Source organism: Pelobates fuscus, chromosome 6 (genome assembly GCF_036172605.1).
Source record: "Pelobates fuscus isolate aPelFus1 chromosome 6, aPelFus1.pri, whole genome shotgun sequence".
Lineage (NCBI taxonomy): Eukaryota > Metazoa > Chordata > Amphibia > Anura > Pelobatidae > Pelobates > Pelobates fuscus.
The window spans coordinates 207,944,067-207,959,458 of NC_086322.1; the positions used below are offsets into that span (position 1 = coordinate 207,944,067).

At 37.3% G+C, this 15,392-nt stretch overlaps 1 protein-coding gene across 3 annotated transcripts in view; it reads right to left on the reverse strand.

The window, feature by feature from the left end:
- SLC4A4 (solute carrier family 4 member 4) overlaps nucleotides 1-15,392 on the reverse strand; it is a 237,617-nt gene that overhangs the window by 93,809 nt on the left and 128,416 nt on the right. For all 3 annotated transcript variants that reach the window (XM_063458670.1, XM_063458672.1, XM_063458671.1), the window contains exon 4: nucleotides 2,219-2,354. In XM_063458670.1, coding sequence (XP_063314740.1) covers nucleotides 2,219-2,354 — 136 coding nt within the window. The remainder of the gene's footprint in view (nucleotides 1-2,218; nucleotides 2,355-15,392) is intronic.

Genomic DNA, 15,392 nt, shown 5'->3' on the forward strand with positions numbered 1-15,392 from the left:
GGCCCCGAATATATTTGTATAATGTTATCATATCCCCTCTCAGGCGACGTTTTTCTAAACTAAATAGGTTTAAATTTGTTAACCTTTCTTCATAGCTGATATGTTCCATTCCTTTTATTAATTTTGAAGCCATGATATCCTTCTTTAGAACAGGTGCCCAAAATTGCACAGCATATTCAATATGTGGTCTTACCAGTGATTTATAGAGAGGCAAAATTATATTCTCGTCCCGAGAATGAATGCCCTTTTTCATGCATGACAATATCTTACTGGCCTTGGCCACTGCTGATTGACATTGCACAGTGTTGCATAGTTTGTTGTCTATAACAATTCCCAAGTCCTTTTCGTGTGTTGTTATCCCTAATTCACTTCCATTAAGGGTATACGTTGCTTGTGTATTCTTTACGCCGAAGTGCGTAACTTTGCATTTTTCAACATTAAATTTCATCTGCCATTTGAGTGCCCAGTCCTCCAGTCTATCTAAATCCTTCTGCAGCAAAGTAATATCTTGCTCACATTGTATTATTTTACAAAGTTTTGTGTCATCTGCAAACACTGAAACATGACTTTCAATGCTGTCTTCAAGATCATTTATAAAAATGTTAAATAGAAGGGGTCCCAGAACAGACCCCTGAGGGACACCACTTGCCACCTCTGTCCAGCTTGAAAATTTACCATTAACGACAACTCTTTGTATTCTGTTTTTAAGCCAATGTTCTACCCAAGAACAAGCATTTTCATCGAGACCGATTTCCTTGAGTTTGAACACTAATCTTTTGTGTGGAACTGTATCAAATGCCTTGGCAAAGTGAAATTATTATCCTTCTACGGTGTAGTAATAATGACTAAACCTGGCACTTTGTATTAGAAAGGGACCCCAGGCACCAGAACAACTTTATCTAAATTAAGTTGTTATGGTGCTTGGAAGCCCCCGGGCTCAATCTCACCTCAAGGGGTTAAAACATTTTTGAATGGTTTAACCCCAAAGTTGCCTCCAGCGCCAAGCTCTCCCCAGTCGGCATCCAGCTTTCAGGAAGCGTGGAGTGCCGCCGCTGATTGGCTGGGGGCAGTCAGCTGACACTCTCAGTCAATCAGCAGAGCACTTGCCCAGCGGCACTCCGCACTTCCTGAAAGTGAAATGTCAGCAGCCAGATGCAGCCAGTGGGGGTTGAGATCGGCGCTGGAGGCAACTTTGGGGTTAAACCATATGAAAATGGTTTAACCCCTTGAGGTAAGAGTGAGCCCAGGGGCCTCCTGGAACCATAACAACATCATTTAGATTAAGTTCTTTTGGTGTCTAAACCTCCCATTTAACTACATTTCCTTTGATTCTCAGGAATTTGAGTTTCAATAATGTACTGAACACAAGCATTGCTTAGAAAAAGATGATAAAGAATTGTTAAAAAGTGTGTTTGGTCTGTTTTTTTACAAAGATAATACAATTCAAAAAAGTTACATTTTGCATGACTAGACATAGGGCATAAATCTATAAAATGTACCAATAATCTGGTGAGTTTTGCCTTTCAATCCTAAATCCTCTTGCCAAGAGAATGAACAAAATTGGTGCCCCTCTATTTACAGCACACTGCATTAATGAAAGCAGCACAGAATGTGATCAGGAATTAAATAAGCAAACTGGTTGTTTACTTTTCAGAACAGAGTTTAGAAGGTAATGGCAAACATACTGAGTGTCAATTTAACATTTTCAGTATCGGAATTGGAGAAGTCGGGGAGGAGGTGGAATCTAAGTCATTAACAGGTGGCACTGAAGGGGTTAATAAATAACCCAAGTTTAACACAGAGAATTTTTTTTTTTTTATCTGATTTAAGGAAAAATCTACTGCACAGCTGATAATTTATGAAATTACGGAAACAAGAATCATGTCACCTGGATAAAGGTGTATGGAAAAAATTAAGACAGCATTTTCGAGTATGATATTCAACGAAGACACCCATAATAGTTAGCCTATTCTGAAACTTAATAAAAAGTGTCAGCCCATTTAACGACACTTAACAAAAAATAAGATGCTATTACTAGCTTTACACAGTGCCCCAAAAACAGGGAAGCACTCTAAATAAGAACCTGTAAGATAAATACATTAAACTATTTAGGAGTTAGAAAAGGGTAACAAATCCCTGGATCACTAGACTTCAAGATATTGAAGATATTGAAATCAAAGATATAAGATTCCAAACATGAATGTATGGTTAGTCTCACCTGGCTGTCTCCTTCCATTCCATTTCCTGGCCATCCACAGACAGAAGTTCATCAAGTTCAGTAAAGAGCTGAGGGGGAGCTGGGCTGTCATCCTCTTCACCCAAGATAAAACGGATGCGCTCTGCGGCTGGGGATACTGTAGAGGTGAAAATACTGCGGTTAACAGCTTGATTGACTATAAGAGACGTACGGCTTAAAGCCCTCTCTGTGTCCCTGTCAGCGTTCAGTTTGTTCTCTAGATTAACTTTTTCAGTGGACATCTTCCCCTTCTTCCCCCTGTCCCTCTAACTAGAGAAGTGAGTTGCCTGGGAGGTTGTGACTGTATTCCACTTGCTGAGACAAAGGTTATCAACGTAGCTCTGCACAAGTAGATTTAACAATCCACTACTCCTATAAAAAGTGCTATGATGATTGCAGACAATATTTAAAAAGCATAATCCTGTACTTCCAAGGTCCTTTAACACTCTAATAAGCTGAGGTTGGCAACCTTATTATTTATATGGCAGGGAACCAGTTCCAACCAAACTGTCTTGGCCAAAAGTAATGGGCTAGGAGCATCCCTTAGAAAGGTCTCCACCCTCCCACCTAAACGAAGCCTTTCCATTGGTCTGCTAGTTAAAGGACTTATTACCAATGTGGCAATGTTTAACAAAAAGACAGACTACTTTGTACATGAAGACTGGGACAGAATATATTAAGTCAAGCATCAGTGAACCTGAAAAACAACGAGGGGTCAAATACTGTACATTTGTTGAGGAAAACATTTATTTACTTGTGTTTTATTTTTTTTTACACCCAATGGACTTAGAAGGATCAGTATTATTTCAGTTTTAAGACACAGCAAAATGTTATTTGTTTAAGTGGTCAAAATATAAAATGGTCCTTTCAGTGCACTAAGTATATAGTGCACTTTTACAGGTGAAGTAATACATATATTAATTTCTATAATAAATGAGACAGTTTCAGATTAGTTCTACTTAATATAATTTTGACTATAGTCAAGTGGAACAGTTGTACAATGTAAACTTTATTTATTGTACTTTATCATAACTTGATGACGTTTAGAACTGTTAAAGTCGGTATGCAGAATTCCAATTACATTAATAGATGATCCAACTAGCTAACATCCGTTTAGGGGCCCATATCCAAACATCAACTCTATGTAGCCTTGTTCCTCAGTCCTAATCTAAGTATCCCAAACAAAAGATTTTTCCATCTAAGTGCTCGTAGGCCAAATTCAAGGCTCAAAAAAAAATAATTATGCTCTCTCCTACATCGATGCGGAAGAGAGGGGAAACACTAAAGGCATCCAGACCATTTTATCTCAATGAAGTGGTCTGGGTGCAGTGCTTCTGTCAGTTTAGCCATGCAATGAAAACCATTGCCATTTTGCTTCGGTCATGCAGCATAGATACAATGCTTCCCTAGGACAAGCACTACATTCGCCCTACATGCGTGTCTTATTGCCTGGATGAGAAGGCAATGAAGTGATACCTGCAAGAAGACAGAGGGACATGGGACAGCACCAAGGGAGCCTCGGTCTTGGAAGAAAAGCAAGTAAATGCTTTTTACCCTATTTTGTATTGATTAGGGTGGCCTGACTAAAATAGGAACGAGAACACTGGATTACATGTTTGTATTCCTGATACTATAGTTTCCTTTAAAAGAAAATGACAAAAAGACAGATGTTCATGACAAACATATGTAGAGATCCTCAGACGGAGAGGTAGACTGATAATAGATACAAAGACAGACAGTCTAGTAGAAGGCCCAAGTGATACAGATGAAGGTCAGGGCATGCCTTTTGGGTTAAGGGGGGTTTAGGTTAAGGTTAATTTGATGAGAACATAGAGCTAGCAGGTGTTAATAGTAAGTGGAAAGTGACAGGGTTAAGTGAATTCAAAATGAATTTCAAGTTTAAGTACAAAATATCCAAATTGGAAAAATTGTCTACTTCAGATATGTTTCCAGTTCAGCCACTTTGTCCTAAAATTTGAAATACACTTTGAATTCACTTCAGTGAATAACCATGTTAATGTTAAGGGGGGCATCTGTCTTCAATGACCCATGGACAGCAAATCTTATGATTCTTTTCAACAGTCTTTTTATGCTCCAATTGACTATCAGATTAGACACTACCATCACTAGATCACTGGTCATTTTGTAATGTACAAAAATAAAAAAAACTTGTTTATTGAAGGCTGAGCTTGATGGACACATGTCTCTTTTCAGCCTATGTAACTATACGTTATTTCTAAGAAAAACCTTCTTGCACATGTCCTTTTTATACTTGCTAACTGAACAAATATTTCTGTATCCCATACGTTTAGAAATATCAGACATTACTATGTACCTTCTAATGTCTAAAGCTACATTATTATTTTTATTACTGCCATTTATATAGTGTCAAAATTCTAATGTGTGGATATAACATCAAACTAACAACAAACTGTTTGAAAAGTGAAGAAGAAATTATTGTTAAGTTACTGAGGACCCTGCTAGCAAGAACTTGAAATCTAGATGCATGTATAACACACGTAATGTATATACAGTACTTTCAGAGGTCTATTATGTCAAGTCTTACAGAGTTAGTGCCACATTCATAGCACAAGCAATCCTAGCAATGGTTTCAATCCTCTTTAAGAGGCGAGTGATGTACAAACTATTTATATTTTATGCCAAGGCTGGTTACATTTCACTATAAAAAAAAAAATGTAAAGTACAAGATTAATAATTAACCTTTTGCAAATATTAATTTTGTATTTCTCATGCTGCATTTGTGGTCGTTTCAGGTGTTTATAGAACTTAATTTTACCTAATAAACGTACAAAGAACGTTTGAATGGAAAGCGATTATTTTGTTATTTTTTCTATATCTTTACAGTTTAGTTTATGATCATGGTAAGGACATTTTTTAAAAGGTTTACAGTCAGTTGCAAAACATTTTATTGTTGCTCTGTACCATTATACATTCCTTCCACTGATATCTCCTTGTTTTACAGTCAGGTGCACAATAGCTAATCATGGACTTTCGACAAAAGAGTGTGTTAAAATGTCATCAGTTTAATTTATTTTATTTTTAATTATTATTATTATTGTATTTATAAAAGTTACTCTGTATTTTCAGAAATTGCAATTAATGCCATTTCATTAAAAGTGAAAATGTATAAAATGTATATTTTCTATTTTTAATGCTTATTAAGGGATAATTGTTGTGGTGAAAGCTCTTTGAACCTCAGGACCACAGATTAGACTCAGAGGTTTGTCTATCCAACTTAACTGACAGTAACATGTATTAAGTCCTACACATGCAGGTTCTTTAAATGTAAAACAAAACTAGGATAATAGGTGTTTAAAAATTAGATACGAAGTTAGAACATTAACGCAGGATAAATAAGCAATTTTGTGCACAATTTGCTGTTATTGGGATATACAAATATTTTTTTTAACCTCTAAAATATTAATTATTTATTCAGCCTTTACAGAAATACTAGAGGGTTATAATGTTTAAGAGATTATTTGATTATTATTGTTTGAGATGATCACGTCTGAAATAATTAGCATGGGAACAAAAACAAAAAAATCTATATTTGTCATATAAACTAGTTGTGTCTAAACTATATAGATAAATATAGCAAAATTTCCTGCTCCTAGAAATTTGTAAGAAATATTATGGTATGTCTGTGAATTCAGCATTACAAAATTGTCAATACAATGTGCTGATAATGTATTTATATTTGTAAAATGTCTACATACAGTAAGTACAGTTACATCAAGCATTTGAACTACACTGGACATTACTTTGCAGGGAGTAATACAATTCAATGAGTATTTGTACCTGCCTTTCATTCATCAAACAAATATAAATGTATTAAAATATTATGAAATTATGAAAACACTAACATGGCACTAAACTCGAATTAAACTTTGCTTTTAAAAAAACGATATGCGGGGCGGGACCTGACCGCAATGTTGATTAGATGTACTCCGATAGAGGTCTTTGATTTATTCTTAATATTAGAGGTTTAAGCACATTATTTTGCCCAAATTTAAACAAAGCAAATACTCACCTGCCCCTGCACAATAAAGTGCTTTCACTTGCTGATCCTAGTGGAAATGTGGGGTCAACGGAACTGGAAATCAGAGTTCAACCTGAAAGGCCTAGCTCTGAGGACAGGAGAGAAGGCCAATCTCCTGGCCCGAAGTGCCTTCAGCATTAGAAGCATTAACAGTGCCTTCCTCCCCTCTGGACCAGTGGGGGTTATTCCTGTCTTCATCAGATGGGCTCGATCAATACAGATCCACTACAAGCTGGCGTAAGCACTAAAAGTCAGTACCACCTGTTGACAGCAGCTGCAGAATCAGTGAGAGTGGCCTTTCTCAAGGTTATTGACACATTATGCAAAAGGCCAGTGAGAACATGGCTATGGGGAGGACATCTGGGGAGACAATGGTGAATTGTGCCATGCCTGAGCCTGGAGCCACACAGGTTATTTACCTGGACTTAGTCCACAACCTTCGGGTGTTTGTCACTCACATCCCCGTAAGTTGAATGGGAGCTGGGTGAATCGATCTGGGGGGACCGACCAACGCTTAGCAGACGGCAGGTTCTGGAAACATTGAGTCTCTGCTCCACTTTGGGCCTGTGTATGGTGCAACTACACTAGGGGGAGGCACTGGGACACCCAGTCTGTGCTTAAGGAACAGAGGCATTATAAAAGGCCTTCTCTAAGATCCGGAATAGGCTGAAAATGACATTATGTCACTAGACTCGGTTGTAGGACTCTTTGGCACTATACACCTGCCTTAATTTATACTCTTTATTGTTTGATTCTTTATGTTTATTTACTATTCATCTGATGTGGATCTAAGCCCTACACCCATGGGAGTATCTGGTGCATGATTATGCTGTATTACTCACTCAGCACGCTTATATGCAATAGTCATTTATCTATCAGTTACATAGCCCTGCTATCACCTAATCGCATCTCCTCATGATATTACTTTAAGGCTATTTATGTTCATTACCATATATTCTTGTAAATATCTTAAATCTTTTTAGGAATCCAAGTAAATAATAGCACCAATCTTTTATTTTCACTTCGATCTTGCTTCTAAAGAATATTATTTGACAGTTTCTTTACTGAAAACAAGACTTTGCTTATCTGTATACAATACTTTTTACCATGTGCTACTTGTGACATATTGATCAGATGTATATTACTTTCATTGGAATGTACTATTCTTTAGGTCTCAAAATCTTTTTTCAAAAAAATGCTAATATTTATAAATTAGGATTTAAAATGTAATGTGTGTGCTCCTTATCTTACACCAGGTCAGAAAATCAATTTGTCAATTACACAAGTGGGGAGACAGAAAACAACCAAATATTGAAATCTGATTCATTTTAATAAATGCCTCTCACATATGTTCTCGCTGTATGGTATGTTACTTGATGTGTTACATATAGACTGATGTTCATCACGTGTGCTAAAATGATGAGCTACAATGGCAGAAAGCACATTCATCTGTATTAGAATGTCTCTCTCACAGAAAAATAATGTGCGTATTATCTGGTGGTGTAGGGTCGATAACAAGATATCAATAGTGCTATTTTCAGTACAGGCACTCATATACTAGACAAATATGAATCTGAACGGTCAATATTTAATGTGGAATTAACCATTAGCATATTACTAGTTGGGGCCCCTATGTGGCTATCCACAGCCTTCACTGCATATCTTCCAACATGTCAAACAACCAAAGAGGGACAGTATCTTTTAAGGTGTTTGGTCAGAGGCAGGGCTACGCCATGACGTTTTAGGTGACTCCCTGACCTACTGGTAACAAATTCTGCAACTGTAAAATGAAAAATGTAATTTATAACAAAGTTAAACTGTAGATCATCACAGACTAATTTCTAAATGTATTTATTTAAGTTTAAAGGACAATCATCTTTTTTTTAATAAAAGATGAAAGTATAATGCTTATGTGTGTATTTTGCAATGTATACCTATTTGGCAAAGTAAATATCTATTTTTGGTGCATCTCGTGGTTAATTGATGCTCTCTGGAGGCTGCTATCTTAAGTCATCTTAGGTCAGAAGTACAGCATATCAAACCAACCAAAAACCAAAACAAAAAAACACATATCACGAATGCTGAAATCCTGCCCAAGTCATTGGCATTTTAAAAATGCACTGTGTATACCTTCCAACAATTGGGAGGGGAAAATCAGGACAGAGTGGGTGGGGCCCTCCAGTAGCATTTCAGTGATGCGACGTGCCACTAGCGACACCAATGATGGGTGGGCTCAGCACCATGACTGGCCCGCAGCCTGCAGGATTGTGCAGGGAATGCTGCTGAGGCGCTCTCTGCATGGTCCTAGTGTCTGCTTTAGAACGCAAGCGCATCTAATGATGTTCTCACACTGTTCTGCCTAGAGACAGTTACCTGGTGTCCCACAAATGCAGGGAATTTATGTTGATGTTCAGTAAGAGAAATGCAGGTTATGGGTGAACTGTGCATGCGCTTTTAGCGTATTATATCACATAGGAACAAGTAAACCGGTACTTTAGGAGACAAAAAGTTATGTATCATGCCAGGTAGAGCAGAGGTAGGCAACCTTCGGCACTCCAACTGCAGTGGACTACTTCTCCCACAATGCAATAATACAGCCATAATACTAACAAAGCATCAGGGGAGATGTAGACCACAACATGTGGAGTGACAATGGATGCCAAAGAGATAATTTGTTCTTATACCTCTGGTGCCTGTTTTATCCCTTTAAAGGAACACTATAGTGTTTGGAATACAAACATGTTTTCCTAAAACTATAGTGCTAGAGTACCAGTTTAGGTTTTCTCAGATTGGAAATAAAAGGTATTTTACTTCCCTTTTCCCCATCGCCATGCTCGCCTCCATGGCTGAGGTCATTAATATTGATGATCTCAGTCAATCCAATGCTTTCCCATAGGAAAACATTGGGATGCTATTGTGCATGCATGGCAAAAACACGCTGCGCCAATCAGCATCTCCTCATAGAGATGCATTGAATCATGCATCTCGAAGGGATTGTTTGCGTCTCCAGGCAAAGGAACACTGAAATAAGAAGCACCTCTAGTGGCCATCTGAGTGACTGCACCTAGAGGTATTACTAGGCAGCAATGTAAACACTGCCTTTTCTCTGAAAAGGCAGTGTTTACATTGCTGAGCCTGCAGGGACAGGCTATAGACACCAGTTCAACTACATTCAGCTGCAGTGGTTCTGGTGACTATAGTGTCCCTTTAAGGCTAGCAAATATAGACATTATACAAAAAAAAGTGTTGTGTCACAGCAAATTTCATGCAAAGAAGAGCAACTGTTACATCTCAGTGTTGCAATTACAATGTCCCATGGTCATGCTGACTGAAAGAAATGGAAAGAGTTCTGTCCATCTTTGCAAAGCCTATAGTGAGTTTCCGCACGGTCTGCAAGTGACAAAGCCCTGAAACCATGGGGATCCCTCAGAGCAAGAGAAAAGGTCATATCTGTTTCCAGAGGGTTTTATAAAAAAAGAAAAGTGCTTGGTTTGGATGTAGGTCTTTGAGAGCAGGAACATAATAAGGCTCTGTTACTGTGGCGGCATGAGTTTCTTAAAGCAACAACAGATTCTGGTACTTTTCGGGTCTTTTAGAATGTTGTAATCAGAGATAAATCAATGTATTCAATTAACACTATGGAAAGACATGATCACTAATGCAGTTTAATGGTATAGAGCTCCACAACAGACGTGGCATCTTCCAGGATCCATCCATACTAACTGAGGATATTGTGTCTTAACTGCACAGAAGAAATGAACTAAGTTAGTGGAAACACTTCAAGAGCTTATATCATAACATGGCGTTATCTATGGCACAGCTAAGGCCACCAAAAGCAAGAAAACCTCTACAAATAATCTCAGGATCAACTAGTACAGAACAAGCTCAGGTACGATATGCCTTATTATAAGTACGAATAAATATTATAATCAGCTAAAATATCAATGTGCAATTTAGGCTTAACTGGTTTAAAAGGTTGCCTTACCATAGCCTCCATTCCCTTAAAAAAAAAAGAGTATTGCTTCATCACAACTCCCAACAGTCTTGGGTTAGACAGAACAGTCCCACATTCTGGGTCTTGCTCTGCCATCCCTGGTTGTTAATGCAAACATATGTATGCATCTAATTCCAGAATGTGTAAAGTCAGGCTCTCCCTAGGCTCAATTATATAAACAATGTAAACTGGTATGTGTAAATGGTGAAAAGATACTTACAAGTGGGCTAATGCAAGCTTGTATTTGTGCACAGAGTGCAGTAGTGTAAGTCTTGTGGAATTGTTATATATTTTGTGTGTGAATGCAGGGGCTGGTTTGCACAAAGTAAGAGTGAATTGCAGGGGTGCAAAGCCAATGCCTGTGTGACTGAATGTGCAGATGAAATTGTATGGAGGGGTGGGGGGGAGTGGGGGATTCCTAGTTATGGTTATAGTGCTAAACTCTGTACCTTTACTGTATTCTTGTACATGGATGGATAAATGGATTGATGGAAACAGTTCTGCATATACTGGACAGAAGAAATACTGACAAATAGACAGCTGGACAGAGGAAGGGATATATATACACAGACAGATGCAACATTTTAGAGTTCTGCTGCATCTTATTATTTTCTTAAATGTTTATCGAACTAAAAATGTTTGGGAATGAGAAGTTTTCACAAGTTCCTCCACTTAATCAATTCAGGATGTCTATTTGTCTGTCTGTCCATCCATCCATCCATCTATCTAATAATCTACATCTACCTATCTAAGACAAACCGTTAGGGCATTTGTCAGCTAGGTTATGTTCACCCCCACACTGGGCCATTCACTGTGGCAGCTACATTCAAATAATGTGCATAATCCAATTAAGGAATTTGTTGGGTCACGGGTCTCCAATACCTGATTATACCACGTGCACATTACTACCTTTTTGTAGGTTAATGAGCCATTTATAGGCAGTTTGTATGCTCTCTTAAGCAGGAGAACATGATTTTATGCCATGCCCTTCTCCTATGCTAAAAATATCCAGGTCACAGACTGGTCATTGAGCATGTCTTGTAAGCTTGTTTGGGGGCTGATAATTACAGTTACACAGTACACTTATGTTCTCGCTGTATTGTATGTTACTTGATGTGTTACGTTTAGACTGGTGTTCATCATGTGTGCTAAAATGATGAACTACAACGGCAGAAAGCACATTCATCTGTATTAGAATGTCCCTTCGAAATTATTGCAGCTGCTGCTTCATATTTCCAATCTTATAATTGTACAGTAGGAAATGTCTTCAAAATACAAATATGGCCTTGGGCCCCAGGGAGAGCTAACATTTCTAGTATGTTTGCAGAGGTATACAAACTTACAGTTTAAGTGTCAAACTATGGTTACAGTCAACATAAAAATAAAATTGCAATAAAATAATCAAATAAAACACTTATGACAATCACCTGCCATTTCTTTAGGAGTAATTCAGCAACCCATAATAAAAACTGTAAACTGGAAATATGCACCATCCAACAAGTACATAGTATTCCTCTAACAGACAATATGATGGAGAGGCTTAAAATTGATTCCTATTTGTTCTTTTAATAAGTGTTTTTTGGAATATTTATTAAAGAAATAAATCCGGGGCACTTTAAAAACCGTTGTAATCTTTAGCACAAATATTCCACTTCTGGGTCACTGCTTCATTTTCCAAAATTTGCCTTTTATTTATAATATTCTCACATCGAATTGAGTCTGTGGGTTTTTGGTTTTTTTTGGGGGTGGGGGCTATTAGAGAGAAAAATGTGTAAATACAGTAAAGATGGAGAACACCTGCAGGTAAGTAGTACAGGTGTCAAGGATTGGAGGATTTAACAAATATAAAATGTATGAGGATTGTGAGTCAGACTGCACTGTTTATAAACATGGAGAGTTCTATTTTAGCAAAGGGACAGTGCTTTGGATAGCTAAACATGTTCTATCCTTGCTGTGAGTCTTCACCTGCCCCTGAATTTTTACGATATTACAGACAGTACTTAATGTTTAAACATAAGATAGATTTAAAGGGACACTATTGTCACCAGAACAACTACATCCTTTTGAATTTGTTCTGGTGAGTAGAATCATTACCTTCAGGCTTTTTGCTGTAAACACTGTCTTTTCAGAGAAAATGCAGTGTTTACATTACAGCCTAGTGATAACTTCACAGGTCACTCCTCAGATGGCTGCTAGAGATCCTTCCTGGGTCATGGCTGCCTAAAATGCATCCAAACATTTAGTATCTCCTCCCTCTGCATGCAGATACTGAACTTTCATTGATTCAATTATCCTCTATGAGGAGATGCTGATTGGCCAGGGCTGTGTTTAAATCATGCTGGCTCTGCCCCTGATCTGCCTCTTTGTCAGTCTCAGCCAATCCTATGGGGAAGCATTGTGATTGGATCAGGCCAACACTTCTGATGATGACAGCAGACAGTTTGTTTTCCTGAGGCAAACAGCATGCAGATCTACAGTTTAAGCGTGAACACTTCTGTGAGGAGCACTTCTATGAGGAGATGCTGACTGGCATAGTGCGACATTTTGGCTTACATTCGCGACAGCCTCAAAATGCTTTCCAATGGGAAAGCATTGGATTGGCTAAAATCATCAAGAGGAAACCTGCACAGCGTTGAAAAAGGCGAGCAAAATCACATTTTTAGCTGGGGACAAGAGGGCAAGGGTACTAAATGGCTATTTAAACCTATAGAGTTAGGAATACATGTTTGATTTCCTGACACTATAGTGTTCCTTTAAATTTGTTCATAAAAGTACATATTTTTATCCTTAGCAGTCAATAAACTTAGAATGGTTTTCCATCCTCACCCACAGAAAAGTACCTTGTTACACTGAGAAGCATGCATTACTGTTTCTATTAACCTATTTCAGCAGTTAAGTAGTTAACAATGTCTACCTGACAATGCTTAGCAGATATTGTTTCATAGTAGCCTCCACGTTCAAACAATTAAACCAAAACAGCCTGTAAAATACAGTCTTCTGACACCCCGGTGTCTGAGCTGCATGTTATAGGAGTGCCGTCTTGTTAAAATTTCAAGGCCAGAAGCTGTGCGGCAGTGTAAATGGCAATGAACTACCAGGTAAATGTGTAAGCAGGTACAGCGCTATAAAATCTTATAAGAAGGTGTGAAAAGTCAAGCCTTTAGAACTGCCTGTTTTTACATTGTTTAAGATATGCTATACAGAGAACAGTTTACTAAACATACCCTCGGCTATGCATTTAGGACAGTGAACAAAAACACTGTAGAATTAGCACATCCATTGTGCTATGCACTAAGCCATTTAAGTGGACTCTGCCACGAAAAGTAGTGCAGTCTCGTTTACATGCTACCCTATTATAGTGTAAACATTTATATTATTTCCCATTAAGTTCAGGTTTCCCACCTGCTGCTTTATTTAACAGTTAGAGCTACCATCAGTTAGTCAGATGATATAAGCTATGCATCACAGCTAAGTAATATGGAAAAGACGCAACCACTACACTATACGATGTTAATAGATATTGACAATAATGAGGTTTTAAAGGGCAAAGAAATGATGTCAACCACCAGGCTGATGACAGTGCACTATCCACCTTACAATGTCTGATAGGTCGTTAGACAGAACCTGTATTTTCTAGACTCAGTTCCATTAAACTAACATGGGGTTGTTCTTCAGACATTTATAACTGTAATCAATAAAATGTCTTGTGTTAGGCCAGACTTGACCACTCCTGACTGGGTCTTAATAGAACAACTTGTTCAGATTGTTTTACCAAGGCGGCTGTAACTCTCCAGTTATATATAAAGTCGGTTCTTCAGTGCATTAATAAGTTAATAACATTCAATAGGAATTGCTAATATCAGGTTTACTTGGCTGGAGTCATCTCGTATTAATTGTTATCGATTAGAAAAGGATAGATTAATGCCGAAACAGGTCATAAAGATGTTTTACGATTAGGTCAGTAACTTTGTGTTTATATTAAAAGGGAAACGTGAAAATGCTGTTATCACCATGTTACAATGTATAACAACAAAGTTACCGCATTCGCAGATCAACATCCCAAAGAGGGCTAACTTATGAAGAGGTTTCTTTATTTCTACATAACTATTTTAGTGATAACATGGGAACTGTTCTGTTAATTTTAAGTTACAGCACAGAACAGGACAACTACAAGAACAATTAGGTTCCAAGCCCTTACAAAACAATTCAAAGGGCTGAATTCCATTGGTTCAATGTTATTACAACATGGTTAAGTAAAGGGGGATTAATATTGATCTTAACTTCTCTAATTCGTTCCCATACCGAGTGGTCACATTTACATGGGTTAACAACAAATCCAAACTAAATGAGCAACATAATTGCCAGGATTCACAATTTAACATAGCTTTAGGTATTGCCACTAGATGTAATTAGTTCACATGCGTTTATTACTTGAGAATCCAACTTTACTTTTACATGTTTTTAATGGTCTGGGGCTAATTGGCCTGTTAGAAGAATACATTAAACTAGTGTTAATTATTATTTAATAGTCCAGAAGAAACACAAGAGCACAAGAGCCCTAAGGAGGTTGTGCAAATTCTTATATAGTTAACAAGCAAAATTACTTGTAATTAGGTGAAATGAGTTACTCAAATTTTATAGTAGATCATATGACTTGTTTCTGCATTTAAGTTATATTGTTTGCAGGTCATAAATGTTAAAAGGTTTTGGCTAAGGTTCTGACTGTTACAGGCCAAGGGGAGGAACACTGGAGGATGACACAAGGTGCGTGAGTCTTCAGAATGTTACTGGGCAAAACATGTATACAATTTGATGCAGGCAGATGGAGAGCACATCTCTTTTTATACTGGCTGACCAGTAAGTACAATCAATATAAATATATACTTTGTTAGTAAATAATAGTAAAATATTGATGGATTTCAAAAAAGCCATATAATATATATATATATATATATATATATATATATATATATATATACACACATATATTTATATACACACATATATATATATATATATATATATATATATATATATATATATATATATATATATATATATACACATACGCAAAAAGAGTTATATATAGATCTACATAGATA